The sequence below is a fragment of the Vigna radiata genome, chromosome 4 (assembly GCF_000741045.1).
Source record: "Vigna radiata var. radiata cultivar VC1973A chromosome 4, Vradiata_ver6, whole genome shotgun sequence".
Lineage (NCBI taxonomy): Eukaryota > Viridiplantae > Streptophyta > Magnoliopsida > Fabales > Fabaceae > Vigna > Vigna radiata.
The window spans coordinates 15537351-15551895 of record NC_028354.1 but is presented as its reverse complement, the minus strand read 5'-3'; the positions used below and the strand labels follow the sequence as shown (position 1 = coordinate 15551895).

General features: G+C 28.9%; 1 protein-coding gene across 1 annotated transcript; it reads right to left on the bottom strand.

Moving 5' to 3' along the window:
- Nucleotides 1-8838: 8838 nt before the first annotated feature.
- On the bottom strand, nucleotides 8839-10385 carry LOC106758415 (GDSL esterase/lipase At1g28590-like). Its single transcript, XM_014641343.1, has 5 exons — nucleotides 10151-10385; nucleotides 9802-10020; nucleotides 9557-9702; nucleotides 9173-9446; nucleotides 8839-9077 (listed from the first exon to the last, which is right to left on the bottom strand). The coding sequence occupies exons 1-5, from the start codon at nucleotides 10383-10385 to the stop codon at nucleotides 8839-8841; spliced, it is 1113 nt and encodes a 370-aa protein (XP_014496829.1).
- Nucleotides 10386-14545: the final 4160 nt, after the last annotated feature.

Genomic DNA, 14545 nt, shown 5'->3' with positions numbered 1-14545 from the left:
TTAAAGGATATTAGGCAATAAAATATTATGTTAGTTATATTTTAGATATTATTATTATTTGTGTAGATTTGTGCATATGTTTTTCCTTTAATAGATGAAGGATTATAGGATCCTTGTATGTATATATATGGTACTCTATTCCTTGAAATAAATCATCAGAATTATTCTTTAAACTTTAATAAAAACTTCTTATCTCATAATTAAATCCTTTGTGTGAAGAGATTAACATATGAATAAAAATGGGACCTTTTTTAGTCAACAATCATTAAGCCTAAGTTTAAATGTGAATGCAAGCTAAATGTATCCATAGATGTTCAAAATTCACTTTGTGTGCTCATTTGGTCAACAATTTCTCAATTGATTTTTCAACCCATGAACACAAATGCTTAAGCGAACCCTAAAGCGAGATGAAGAGAATGCACAACGTTGAATGTGAAACACTTACTATAATGAAAAATGCACTCTAATGATAAAGATAACTTCTAAATGCACTATAATGAAAAATTTATGTACATTATTAACAACTTGAGGTGACTTCCAAGAACGCTTGTTTAATGTCATTACACCTTTCTCGTTTATGGATCCCTTGAACTGGTGGTCCCATGAACTGGTGGTTGTGGTTATTCTTCCATCATCACCACCCAAATAAGCCTTCAGTCTCGACACACTCTCTATCCAACTATTCTTAGTTGTTAGATTTTCTATTTCAATTGCTTCATGAGACCTTATGCCTTTCATAATGAAGGGTCCTGACCATCCAGTCCTTAATTTTCTTGGGAACATTTTCAACCTTGAGTTGAATAAGAGGACTAGTTGGCTTGGTTTGAATTTTCTTTTCTGAATTCTATTGTCATTAAATGCCTTTGCCTTGCTCTTGTATAGGGATGCAGATTCATAGGCTTGAAGCCTCATTTCTTCTAAGGCATTAATTTGATATTTTTTTTTCTTTTCACCAGCAAGCTTTTAGTCAATTTAAAGTCTTTTAAAGCCTATAATACCTTATGCTCGAGCTCTACTGACAGGTGACAAACTTTTCCATAGATTAATTGAAAAGGAGTTAGATCAGTAGTGGTTTTAAAGTTAGTTATACATGCCCATAATGCTTCATTAGTTTTCAAAGCCTAATCTTTTTTGGAGTTGGTTGTTGTCCTTTCTAGAATCCTTTCCAATTTCCGGTTAGAAACTTTAGGTTCACCATTGTATTGTGGGGGATGGGTAGTAGCTACATTGTGTCTTACTCTATAATATTCTAGCACCCTTTTGAGCTGCTTATTACAAAAAGGGATACCACAATAACTTATTAGCACACTAAGTGATCCAAATCTGCAAAAGATGTTTTTCTTAAAAAAAATTGATTATAGTATCAAATACTTTGACAGCTGCAACTTCTACCCACTTGGAAGCATATTCCACTGTCTAACAATATGTATTCATTAGAGTATGACATTGATAGTGGTATGATAAAATCAATTCCCCAACAATCAAAGACTTCAATTTCAATTATGCTTTGAAGGGGAAATTCTTGTACTTTAGATATGCCTCATACTCTTTGGCATGTGTCACAACTCCTTCAATACTGGTTGACGTCTTTGAATAAGGTAGCCCAATAGAAAGCAAATTGCAACACCTTTGTTTCAATCTTTCTCCACTATAACGAAATCCATAAGGTGAGCTATGACAGTGCGATAATACATCTTTAATTTTGGCACCAAATATACATCTTCCAAGCAAACCATCAATGCCTATTTAGAAGAGGTATGATTTGTTCCATATAAATTGTTTAGCAAGCTTAAATAGCCTCTTCTTTTAGTTTCAAGTGTATTCTTTCAAGATTATTCCCACAACCTTGAAAAATGCTAAATCAGCAAACCAATGTTTGACTTTGTTTGCAAATAATCTCTCATCGGGAAATTCTTCTATAATCTCTCGATACTGCATAGTGACTTCCTCATTGTTCAATCTTGATAAATGGTTAGCTACAAGATTTTCATTTCGATTATTGACTTTGATGATCAAGTTGAATTATTGTAGTAGTAGTAGGATCTATATGATCAACCTTAGTTTTGAGTCACTTTTGTTCATAAGGTATTTGATAGTTGTCTGGTCAATGTATATTGTTATCTATGCTCTAATCAAATATGTACTTAACTTTTTTAACCAAAACACAATGGGTAATATTCTTTTTCATTGGTGGCATAATTGATTTAAATTGAGAATTTTTCTCATATAGTGAATTGTTTCCCTACTAAAAACTATGACTTTTAACTTTTGTTATTTTTGACATTCAATGCAAAGAAACTCCAACATCCTAGTTTGAGATATAAATTTGACGTTGGTGTTGAAAATAAGTATCCAAAATTGTTAGTCATAAGCAAATTTGACGTCCCTTAATGACGAATATCATAATAGCCTGACGTTTTATTGATGCAACTTCTAACAAAACATTGGTAGTATTTGAAGTTAGTGTACTAGCAGACATCAATTTCTTTCTTTTTTAAAACATTTTTTAATTACAATTATTTTAAGCCTGAAAAATAGAAAATGTTTCGAAACAGTTCAAAGAATTTCCAACACAAATTTAATACTAAAACTATAAAACACAAAATGTAATAACTAACATTAAAGTTATCAAAACTAAAACTTAAAATAATAAAAAACTTGTCCATGACAGTTTTCAAGCAAAATATATTTGTTGTTATGGGTCTTAACTCCACCGTTCCAACAGATACAATGTTCACTCATGTCTTATCTTCTTCATTGTGTCATTTGTTATAGGTGATGGATTATTAAAGTGTTGCAAAAATAACACAACTTCATTATGTATGCATATTAATGTTTAAAGTTTGATGTGATTTGTAATATGTGAATGATATATATTATTACCTCAGTCGAATCTCTAATTCCTACTCAAATAACGATTTTAATCCAAAACATTACATTATAGCCACATGCTCATGAATCTGGCTACGGGATACATTAAACATGACAAAGAAAATAATTATATATCAAGATCATAAATTGACATGCAAAAATTAAGAACTTTAAGATGAATGATTTTTAACCTTTGAATATAGTACTTGAATTTGTTGTGCTCTAGGATTATGCACAACTCTAATTAAATTTAAAACATTTGAAACATATGTTAGTATTAATATAACTATGTAGGTGATATGAAAAAGTAACACTTATGTTTTTAATATGGATTTCAACTCAGGTTTCATATTCTAAAGTAGAGAATAAAACCATACAATTGCGCATTGTCTTGGTATGATGACCATTAGTTGTCAATGGGCCCTACCATGAATCATATATAGTTAGTCGGTTAATTAAGTAAATCTTTATAAAATATTACATTTAGTAACACATACCCATTAATGTATGCGCAAGAGACATCTCTTTTCTTGACTCAAACATCCATGTTTAGAAATAAGTTTGCTTATGAACAAGTGTGCTTCCAGAAAGTTGAATTGTCTAAGGTTTAATAAATCCATACATGAAAGTCCAACCTATGTCCATAATGATTGTGTTCATGTACCTATAACAAGAAAGTTTGGTATATATTAAAAAGTAAAAATTCCAAGATTTAAATATGGAAGACAATGAAAAATTTTACATGCACCATAGTTGTATGATGGAAGTATTCAACATCTTGTCTCCCCCAATGACCTTTAGTGCATCATTTAGAGTAATGTACAATGGCACATGGCACTGGAGGCCAAATACTCTTAACTCCCTGATGAGTCGATATTTTATACCATTCACTTAGTTTTTCGTACCGAATTGTGTTGATGAATTGTGCTTAATTCTTAGTTATTGTGTCATTTTCACCATTTGGGCTTAATTAGACCAATAATTCTGATTTTAATTAATTTGAATTAATTGAGCTTAATTATTCCTATTTTTATTTTCCAGAGAAATTTTGGAATCACACTGTGAGATTTTTGGAAGGGCACCAATTAAGTGAAGACTCTCCACAAAGACACTTTAGGATTAGTCAAATTTTAATTTAGTAGATTAGGCTTTTTAAACTAAGTTTTGTATTTTGGGCTAATTTTGGTAGATTAGACAAAAGCCCAATTGTAAAAATGGTGACATGTCCCTAGGGTTTTGGGTGGATCCCACCCTAGTTTTTAGTGACTCATTCTCGGACCTAGGGAGGGGAGAGCCGCCACTTACACAACACTTCTACTCTTTTGGCTAGTTAACGTTTCCGTGTGTGGAGAATAGTATGTAACTCGGTTTTCTTCATTTTCAGCTGGAGGAATGAATCAAATTCCCTTTTATCTTTTCATTTTGTTTCTTTTATGAACTTTGGAGTGAGGTTCTTTAATTGCTTCTTTGTTGAACGAAAAAGACAACCACCTTTTTGCAAGTTTTTTTTAGATTTGGCTTTAAACCCTTGAGGGGCTGGAACGTGTCTTGGCTGGAAAATATGTTGCTCAAGTTTCTTTTGTTTCCATGAGTTTGTTCACGGTTCTTTCAATGGGTGGATAATGAAAGCATTTCCTCTTTCCATTTTAATTGTTGCAGCATTACTTTTTGGAAATGAATGTGCTTCACACTTATTCCATTTAGTAATTACAATGTTTCTCTTTAACTTCATAATATGAAATGGTGGGGTCCGGTGGTTACTTTCTTTGAGCTTTCATTTCACTTTGAAGAATGAAAAGGTGATTGGATAGGAGTAGGTGAGCTTGTACCGCGGATGATTTTGAGTGAAGTAGTTTGCATTGTTTCATCTTTGTTGAGTTTTATTAGCCTTGGGAGAAGAGATGGAAAGAAGATAGCCTTACCTTGGGAAGCTACGGACGTCCAGCTTGGCATCTTCAAGGAAGTTTTTCTTTTGTTGTTTTATATTACATTGCAAAGTTGACAAAGAATGGGAGAAGGATGTCACGGCTGCAAGGAGGACCATTCAACTTGGTGAGCTACATCATTGGTTTCTTGAGAAGTGAGAATTGGAAATTCCTTTTGGCTAAGGGGCCCACGGTGATAGATTGAAGAAATGGCATTCAATGCAAGGTAGAAGAGGTGGAAGTCAAACGTTCTTGGGATTTGCTTCACCATTTTGTGATTTAATCAAGTTGCTTTCTTGGAGAATGGAATAAAGCTCATGGTCATTGCCTTTGATGAGAGAGAATGAAATGGAATTTGGTAAAAGGGTATCTCGGCAAAGTGATTTTGTAGAAGAAGAAAAGTATTTCTTTTTACTCTTTGGTAGCAAAGCAAGTTAAGCCAACCCTTTGGAGGAGAGAGGAATTAATTTTCTTCACCTTAAAGCTTGGGAAGTCACGTGAATTGGTGGAGGCAAACTATATTCACTCATTTCTTTGCTTTAAAATATTTGGCATAGTATATTGAGTTATGTTTCATTCTTTTAGTTGAGTGTGGCATTTAAATAATTTCAATTGTGCTAGATAATTGCTTGTTGCATAATGTTGATGTCTACTATTTTATTTTATTTTGTTTGAATGTTGTCTAAGGTTTTAATAGTGTTAGTTTAATTGTCATGCTAGCTTTAATTAGTTTGTTTGCATTTGTGTCTTTATTGACTTCTTTAATTTCTGCAAAACCTTTTTAAACCCCCCCCCCCTCTTTTCGTGTTAGACTCGATTCTTGAACCGCAAAATTGGTCTTTGGGAGACGACCTAAGGGTCATTCCCTAGCTATACTGCATTTAAACTACACATCAAATTTGATTGGGCGGCGACACCCATCACTCCCACTCTAGCTTTACTAGTCCTCTATTCAACCTGTTTAATTTTGTCATGAGCTTTCTTAGAATATCATCGTCTACTTCTAAAATGTCATCATCTTCATGGATAACAGGTTGATGCAATGTTTGCTTTTCAAGATGGGAGAACTAAAATAAAGATTTTCAAAGGTATGGGTAATTTATTTATAAATGTTACATAAAAATACTAAGAATAAAAATATAGTACCTATGGTGCGCCAACGTAGGGCATGATCAATGATTTAGGCCAAGCTAAAAAATATGACTAAGGCTTTTCTTAAACACCAAACGTTTTAATTATCTTCAGAATGTAGAACACAAACAATGTTATGACCAAATAAAAATTGATACCTCTCAAAGAGAGGATTGAAAATCCACAAAGAAATATACGATTTTGCTAAGGTTTTTCTCTTTTAGAACATATTTTGCTTCAAATGATATATGAGCACAATAAGGTTATTTTAGCATTCACGGGTTCACTATATTATCTTTCCTTTTCTTCTCTTCAAACTTCCATCCATTTATAGTTTTATTTTTAAGTTGACCATTAAACAAAGCGGTCGACTTCAGGTAGAGCAAGAAGCCTTTAGGTGAGAAGTCAGACTCAAGTATACTTTTGTAGAGCTACATTGCTTTATCATAGTCATTATCAAAACAAAACTTATACGATGTGACAGAGAGCATAAGGCTTTAAGAGAAACATTCGCATAATGTTCTTCATATCTCAACGTTTTTTTCTTGGGTGTAGTGATTATGTCATATCTTTTTGTTTTAGTGATCTACACAAATATCAAGAACAAGACCTAAAAGCATTGCATTAAATATTTTGAAAGTTCATAAGCGTTAGGCCGTATTATATGTTTAAAACATTTTATTATTTAATATATCATTAATATTTTTTGGTAAAACATACAACAAATATCATCATCAAATGATATAAATCATTACATGTTTTATCAATAACTATTTATAAATGTAGCATTTAACGGTCATATGTTAGACAATACATTTCATAAAAGCTCTTGAATTAACATTATTTTGATTAAAACTTTCTTTAAGTTTTAGTGTTGTCATGAGATAGACATTTTTTGTTAATTAAATGCTAACTTGTGATTCATCATCATCAAATTTTCTTATTCTATAAAATGTTTTATGTTGCACATATTGTTTATTAGATGATTCAATAAGGGAGACATTTTTCACCAGATAGTTCAATCTAGAAAACATTATTATAAACTTGATTTCTTCTATAAAAGATGTTACAAAATATTTTTCTCTTAAATGTTATTTCTTTAAAAAAACTATTCATAAGGACCAATACTTTATTTATTGTTTTTGTTAAACTTCAAAACCTGAGTTGCTTAGATGGTATAGTCTCTAGATGATCTTGTCTTAACAATCTTACCCTTGATTGTAGGAACATTTGTAACTTCAAATGACATTACTACATACTCGTAATGCCCATAGCGCGATCTAAAAGTTTTCTTTTACACATCTCCAGGCTTGACTAAAATTTGATGGTACTCAAGTCAATTTTAGAGAATATACTTGCTTGTAGCCAGTCTAACAGGTCATCAAACCTCGGCAATGGATACTTATTCTTGATTGTCAGCTTGTTCAGCTATCGGTAGCCAACACAAAACCTCAAACTTATGTCTTTCTTCTTTACAAGAAACATTGGAGCTCCCCAAGGCGGCACACTTGGTCTGATAAACTCCTTCTCCAAAAGTTCTTTTACCTGCTTCTTTAGTTCTGCTAACTTTGCAAGAGCCATCCTGTAAGTAACTACAGATACTATTCCTGCACCAGTAATCAAGTCAATAGAGAACTTAACTTCTCTCCTTGATGGTAACCCATGTATCTCGTTTGTGTTTGGAGAGGCTTATGTACATACCCAGCCCAACAAATATGTTAAATGTCATGACCCAACAAGGCTCATTCAACATTATTAACCTAAAGTGGTTAAACAATATTCTAAAAAATATTTATTGGCTCAAATATTCATATACTAATAGAATATATGATCAAATATCAGTAGTTTGATTACATTATAATATTCTTTAATATCATATATCTATAAAATATATGGTTAATCACATTACAATTATTATTTTATGGTTAACCTACAAAATATTTAGCTAATTACCATATAAATAGTAAGTTGTTATTTTTATTGATATTATTTTATATTTTATTGATATTATCTACTTTTATAACAAACCAAATAGAACTCAATACATGTGATATTTTACCATAAAATACATACCTCTCATACTCTTTTTTACTCAAAACATTCAATCTCTGATGCGAGTGTTAGAAAATCTTTGACAAATAATAAATATAAGTTATTTGGATAAAAAATACATAATTAGTTAAATATATTTATAGATTACAAATTTTCCTAAATATTCCGAAGTTAAGTAGGTATATAAGTCCAAACTTGAAATTCATAAATGAGGTGCAACTGGACCAAATTAATGGATGAATGAGTTTTACTATTAACCCAAAATCATAATAGGTAATTAACGACTTTAAATAATTACTTTTACCCAAAATTAAGTGGCAATTTATTTTAAAATATTACTTCTCAATTATTTTAAATGTAAAATACACAATCACACACACACATATATATATATATATATATATATATATATATATATATATATATATATATATATATATATAAAAGAAATGTTTATGACTATTTTCAAATTATAGTAACATGACAATTAAATAGTTATTGCAATTTTTGTAACTAGTTAACTGTTTTAATAATGATCATTCTTATACACAGGAAGATCATATCCATAATTCTTTGTAAAGATAATTTTGTGGTTACAACTCATGCAAACAAAATTAGTCATTATTAATCACTAAAACAAGAAAACTGAAGTAATCAAATTTTTAGAAGAAAAATAATGTAATTAATGATGAGAGTTTCACAAACAACAATTTATTTTTCTAACGAAACAAAAATGTCCATCATTTATTGTATAATACAATAGTAAAGTTCTACCATATTTTCTATGTATGACTTATTATATGCATACTAAAAGATAGGATTAAATGCTATCTTCATTAATGTTTCCTTTGGACTATCTTCATTCCTTTGGTATCTTGAATGGAGGAGTTTTAAGAGGAGGAGTAGCATAAGGACCCTCAAGAAGTCCTTGTGCTACAGATCTATAACCTGCTTCAGTGAAATGAAATCCATCCCAATTTATGTGTTTTACAGGTGCATCACAAATCACTGAATCACCAAATCCGCAAACTTCATTAAGATTGTATCTTCCACCCTTTCCACAACATGCTTTGAAGGTGTCAGGTTTACCCTTAAAGCCTGCATTGCATAAATTAATAGCAAAATTATGGCAAAAACCTTGTATAACTATTTATTGTTCATCTAAAGAAAAGCAAAATCAAAGTACAACATACCATATTGTTCTGGTTTTTCAAATAAACGTCTAGCCGCACTATAATAATTAAAATATATTATGTTAACATGAGGGTTCTTGTGTCTCAATTCGTCTATAGCCGTTTTGAGTTGATCATGATAGTACTTGATGGCAGCATTGTAATTTCTCAAACACCCAAATTCGTCATAATCTTCTTTTTTATCACTATTCACCGTATTCAAAACATAGGTATTACACCCAATTGGAAAGTTGCCTGGAANCNCTAGTTCAACAACTCCTTCTGAAATTAGTGTCTACATAATAGAAGCAGAAACCAAAGTCAGGTTACTGTAATCAATCACATTTCAAATGAAGTTTAATTATACTATTGTAATTACTTTAAGATATANTTGATACAACTTACAGAAGTCATATTTGTAATNGCTTCAATAATATGTGGAACAAACTCTCGAATTTCTGTAAGATTTTTATGTGGGATAATTGCATTAATGTCATTCCCACCAATCTCACCAACTAGAACTAATGAGTTCTTAAAGAAATTAGCACAGTCTGTCATAGAAGGAAATAAAATTGTTAGTAATTATATGGAGAAACAAAAAAAAAAACAAATATGTTGTAGAAACTTTATGAAAGGAGATATGATCCAACCTTCTTTGCCTGTACAAAGCGAGGGCTTGATCTTATGAAACCAATCAAGTTGAGTATTTAATGCATAAGCAGCTGCTGGTACATTGAGTCCTCTTTTATCAAAAAAGCTTTTATCTAGTGCAGTTGCACCAGAATATGCAAAATTTACTCCTTGCTTAACATGTTGTCCTTCCGTTAAATTTAGATAAGCTGGCAAGTATGGTAACCCATATGCTTTGACTAAAATGAAAATGATCATATGTTAGTAAGAATGTGTGTGATTGGTAACATATGATTATTATGTGATAGTATTTCTTGTGCACAAATTTCATTGAAGTCATCTTTTGAATAGAAAAGAGGGTATAAGTACCTATAAAATCTATTATCAATCTTCCATTTGACATACGTCCTGCAGGATGTTTAAAATATGTTGAACCGTATGGACTATCAGCCTTAAATGGTTCGTTAGTTGCAGAATTTCCTGTATCACTTAAAGAGTCACCAAAATTTATAATGGTTCTATAAGGAAATTGATTGTTGTATGAAACAACATTTTCAACAAAACCACAAGCAACAATTATGCTAAAGAGAATCAAACCCTTCATGATTTTATTTTAAGCTAGGATATTTAAGAAAAATTGGATGTAACTGTGTGTGTTTAGAGATTGGAATGTTCAGTTATATATAGTGTTGCATCAACCACATGTTTTTTTGTGTGATATATTTTTCTATTTTTGTAATGGTTATACTTATTATAATTCTTAAAATAGAGAATTAGTTGTTATCTAACATGTCCATTAACCAAACATGTGTTCATGTTATACTTATTAAAACATGTCTTCATACTATTTGTAGTTATTGTTTTGACTCTCTCCATAGTTATCATCCAAACACGTAGATGTCTCTTTATGATATGTAATTGTAAATAAAAATTGTATAGATTTCTATACATTCAAATATGACAATTACTTTCTTTCTATACTAAATTATTTTTACTGATTCTATTTCAAAATAATAATAATAATAATAGAATATTTTAAAATAAAAAAAATATCACGATGAGGTGTGTAATAACTAACACTCTTACTATATATATTAATAAGATTTATCATCTATGTTTTTTATATTAATGAAATATATATATATATATATATATATATATATATATATATATATATATATATTAAATGGTGACTTATATAATAATGTGCTTTATAGTAAATATGATTTTTTATAATATATTTATTCAAAACTATATTAAGAAAAGATCTATAAATAGTGCTATCACTTAATTCAAGGTGAAAATAGATTAATAGTAGTTAGGTTGATAGTTCTAATGGTTTATTGTCGAGTTAGAGATGAATGTTAAGGAGAGATTTATGTGAGTATAATCACTTTAGATACTAAGCTACCCAATATAAGTGATAGTGTCGTTACTTGAAAGATAAGACTTGGAAACTCAAGAAGAGACTCTCTAAACTCCCTTTGAAAAATGGATGAACATAATAACTTGACTTTTTAAATTATTCAACCCCTTACAAGTAACAGCATAAAACTATCAGAAGCTTAAAATGGACAAGAATATAAAAATAAAATGGAACAAATGAAGAAAAGACAAGAAGAAGGAAGGGGAAGCAAGGTGATCACATCACTTGGGGGTACTGAGCTACTTAATATAAGTAGTGGTGCCACCACTTAAAAGATTAAAGTTGGGAGCTCAAAAACAAGGTCAATGAAAGATCCACATGCAAAATATTCTCTAACGATTAAGTTAGTAAGAACTTTAATAAAATTATAAAATATATGGATATAATAGTGAATGAGAGTATTGAATGAATACTTCCTATGACATAGATATGCATTTATAGGAAGACTAAAAAGATAATAAAGATAAGAATGAGATATTATTGGTTATTAAGATAAATAATTTGTTAAATATGACAATTAGTGTATACTCCACCTTCATTTATACCTAATTAGAAGAAAAAGAAACTTGATTAAATTACCTCTATATTATCGTTTAAATACGTGTAAGAAATTTTATGTAAAAATATAGATACAATAATTGTATTTATCCTGAGTTATGCACCAAATATTGAGTTAAAACATGTACAAAATTATCGAGATTTGAAACAAGGATTAGTAAAAGAAATTATCAACTAATCCCTTCCACATTAACGAGTTTATTCCAATTTATATGTTTTAAAGTATCTCAACCAAAAAACTTCCACAAAATGTTTATGCATTAAGATTATATAGCTCACATTTTGTACAACATTCTTTAAAGATTTTGTTTTTACCAAAAAAAAGTGCATTACATTAATAAGAATAAATTCTAATTTATCATATAAAAACATATGACATCCTTGAGTAATATTTCACTTTCTTCATAAATATTTTTTGAAGTCTTTTTATTATAGTAATAGATGTTAAAAAATTGTCTTTATTTTCAAGATATAAAAAAAACAAATAAAAAAAAGTACAAAAGAAATATATTCAATAATTATAAGCTTTTTTTACGTATCGATGCATAGACTACCTATACAAATTATTATTTTCCTCTATCCAATTTCTTTCATAAATTTTGTTTCCACGTTTACAAATTTCAACAAAAGAAAAAAAAAAGTACAAATCTACTAAGTCCTTTTCGGATATGAATCCTTAAATAATAAATAATAGGATAACTAACTCTCGTTTTTTCTTTTTGAATCTATTTTTAAGTACTAGATGGTTCCGTTATTTTTATTGATAATATCATAATAATCCAAATATATTATCTAATTTTTTTTTTCTAAATCTCTATATATTTTTAATTGCTTATTATAATTATTATGACTTAAATAGTCCATTATTGAATAGTTGAGGAGTAATAAAGCAATCTTTATTTTAAGACTTTTGATGAAAATAAGTATAATATAAATATAATTAAGTATTAAAATGATTAGTTACTTATATGTACATATATTAATGTTTTTATATATCTATTGACAATTAGAATGAGAATGGGACACCAGAAATGTGAATTTAACTATTCTCAATTTCATCAACAAAATAAAAATTCATTAAAAAATTATTTTTATAATTTATGGATATGATATTTTTGTTTCATTTCATTCAATAACAAATTTAAACTCCTAAATTCATGATAGTCATCGTTCTTATGACTCTTCACTTGTACTAAAACAATGCAATCACATGCAACTCAAAAGTTTACATAGGCACAAAAAATAAATAAAAATCCAATTTCTAATCAAAATAGTATCTAAAATCAAGTTTAATTAAACTACAGAAATTTAGGATAATGATATTTAGACAACATTTTTTTGACAACATTTGAACATTGATTACGTGTCAATCTGTGATTGGTCGTAAATTACTCCATAATAGTGTTTATGATTATTATTATTGATTAGGGAGTAATTTACGACCAATCACAAATTGACACGTAATCAATGTTCAAATATTGTCAAAAAAATGTTGTCTAAATATCATTATCCGAAATTTAAGTTGATAAATTTAATCCAACATTTAACATGGAAGGTGATATTGATGATTACCTAATATATGGGATAATTGCGTTGGTGATATTACCAGCGATATCATCCACCATGAACTACAAACTTTAAAGTAAATATCACATTCTGTCATAAAGAAAAAATAATGTTAGTTTTGTTGGATAAAAGTTCAAATATTTTGTAGAAATATTATTAAAGAAGTTTTAGTAAAATCTTCTCTGCTTTTACAAAGGGAGGATTCAACTTAAACCGATCACGTTAAATTCTCAATCAACTGAACTAACATATAAAAAATTTACTCATTTCTCAATTTCTTATACTTCGATGAGAGAGAATAAAAGTACCAACAAAATCTATAAATAGTCATCCATTAACATGTCCATAGAGATGTTTAAAGTATATATATTGAATCAAAAGTACTATTGTTAGACAAAACTGAATAATGAGTAACGACATTTCCAATGTCATTTATAGAAATACCAAGTTAAAAATGACTTAAAATGGAAGAGAATAGGTGTTTGAAACAACATTTTAAAAGGAAACCACAAAAGTAAAGGTAATTTTAAAGAAAATAAGATTTTCATAATATTATTTTAGACTAAAATAAGAAAATTTATGTCTAATGACATGTTGTTTTAGGTATTACAATTGAATGTTTTATATATTTTCACACCAATAACCTATTTATTTTTGTTATATATCTTCATTGTAATTTTTGCCAGTTACAATGAAGTATAAGAATAACAAATGTTTCTTAAAAAAGTCACGAATAGTAATTTACAATATATATTTTACCCAAACATATGCTTAAATATGGGTTTGCTATATATTCCATTGTAAAATCTTCTATACTTACCCTCCACATAACTAAATTTGTATGACATGATAGATACATTGGAAATTTTTCTTTATATGCAATTATTAGACGTGTCTTCATTCCATATTGAAATCCTCTATTGTTATTCTATGATTCTACGCAAAATAGAATAGTTAGTAATTACTTTTTTCCAATTTTTATTATATTATTCAATATTTTTTATCTCAATTATTATTTTTAGTATAAAAATAAATCACTCAAGTAAAGATAGATCTATATTTTTTTTACAATAATGACTTATTTTATTACTATTCAATTTATTTGAATGGCTTATAACAAGAATAATGATACTTTGACACATTTTAAAAAAAAAAAAAAGAAAAATTCATTCATTAATAATAATCACAGCCTATTAGTAATATTGTCACATATG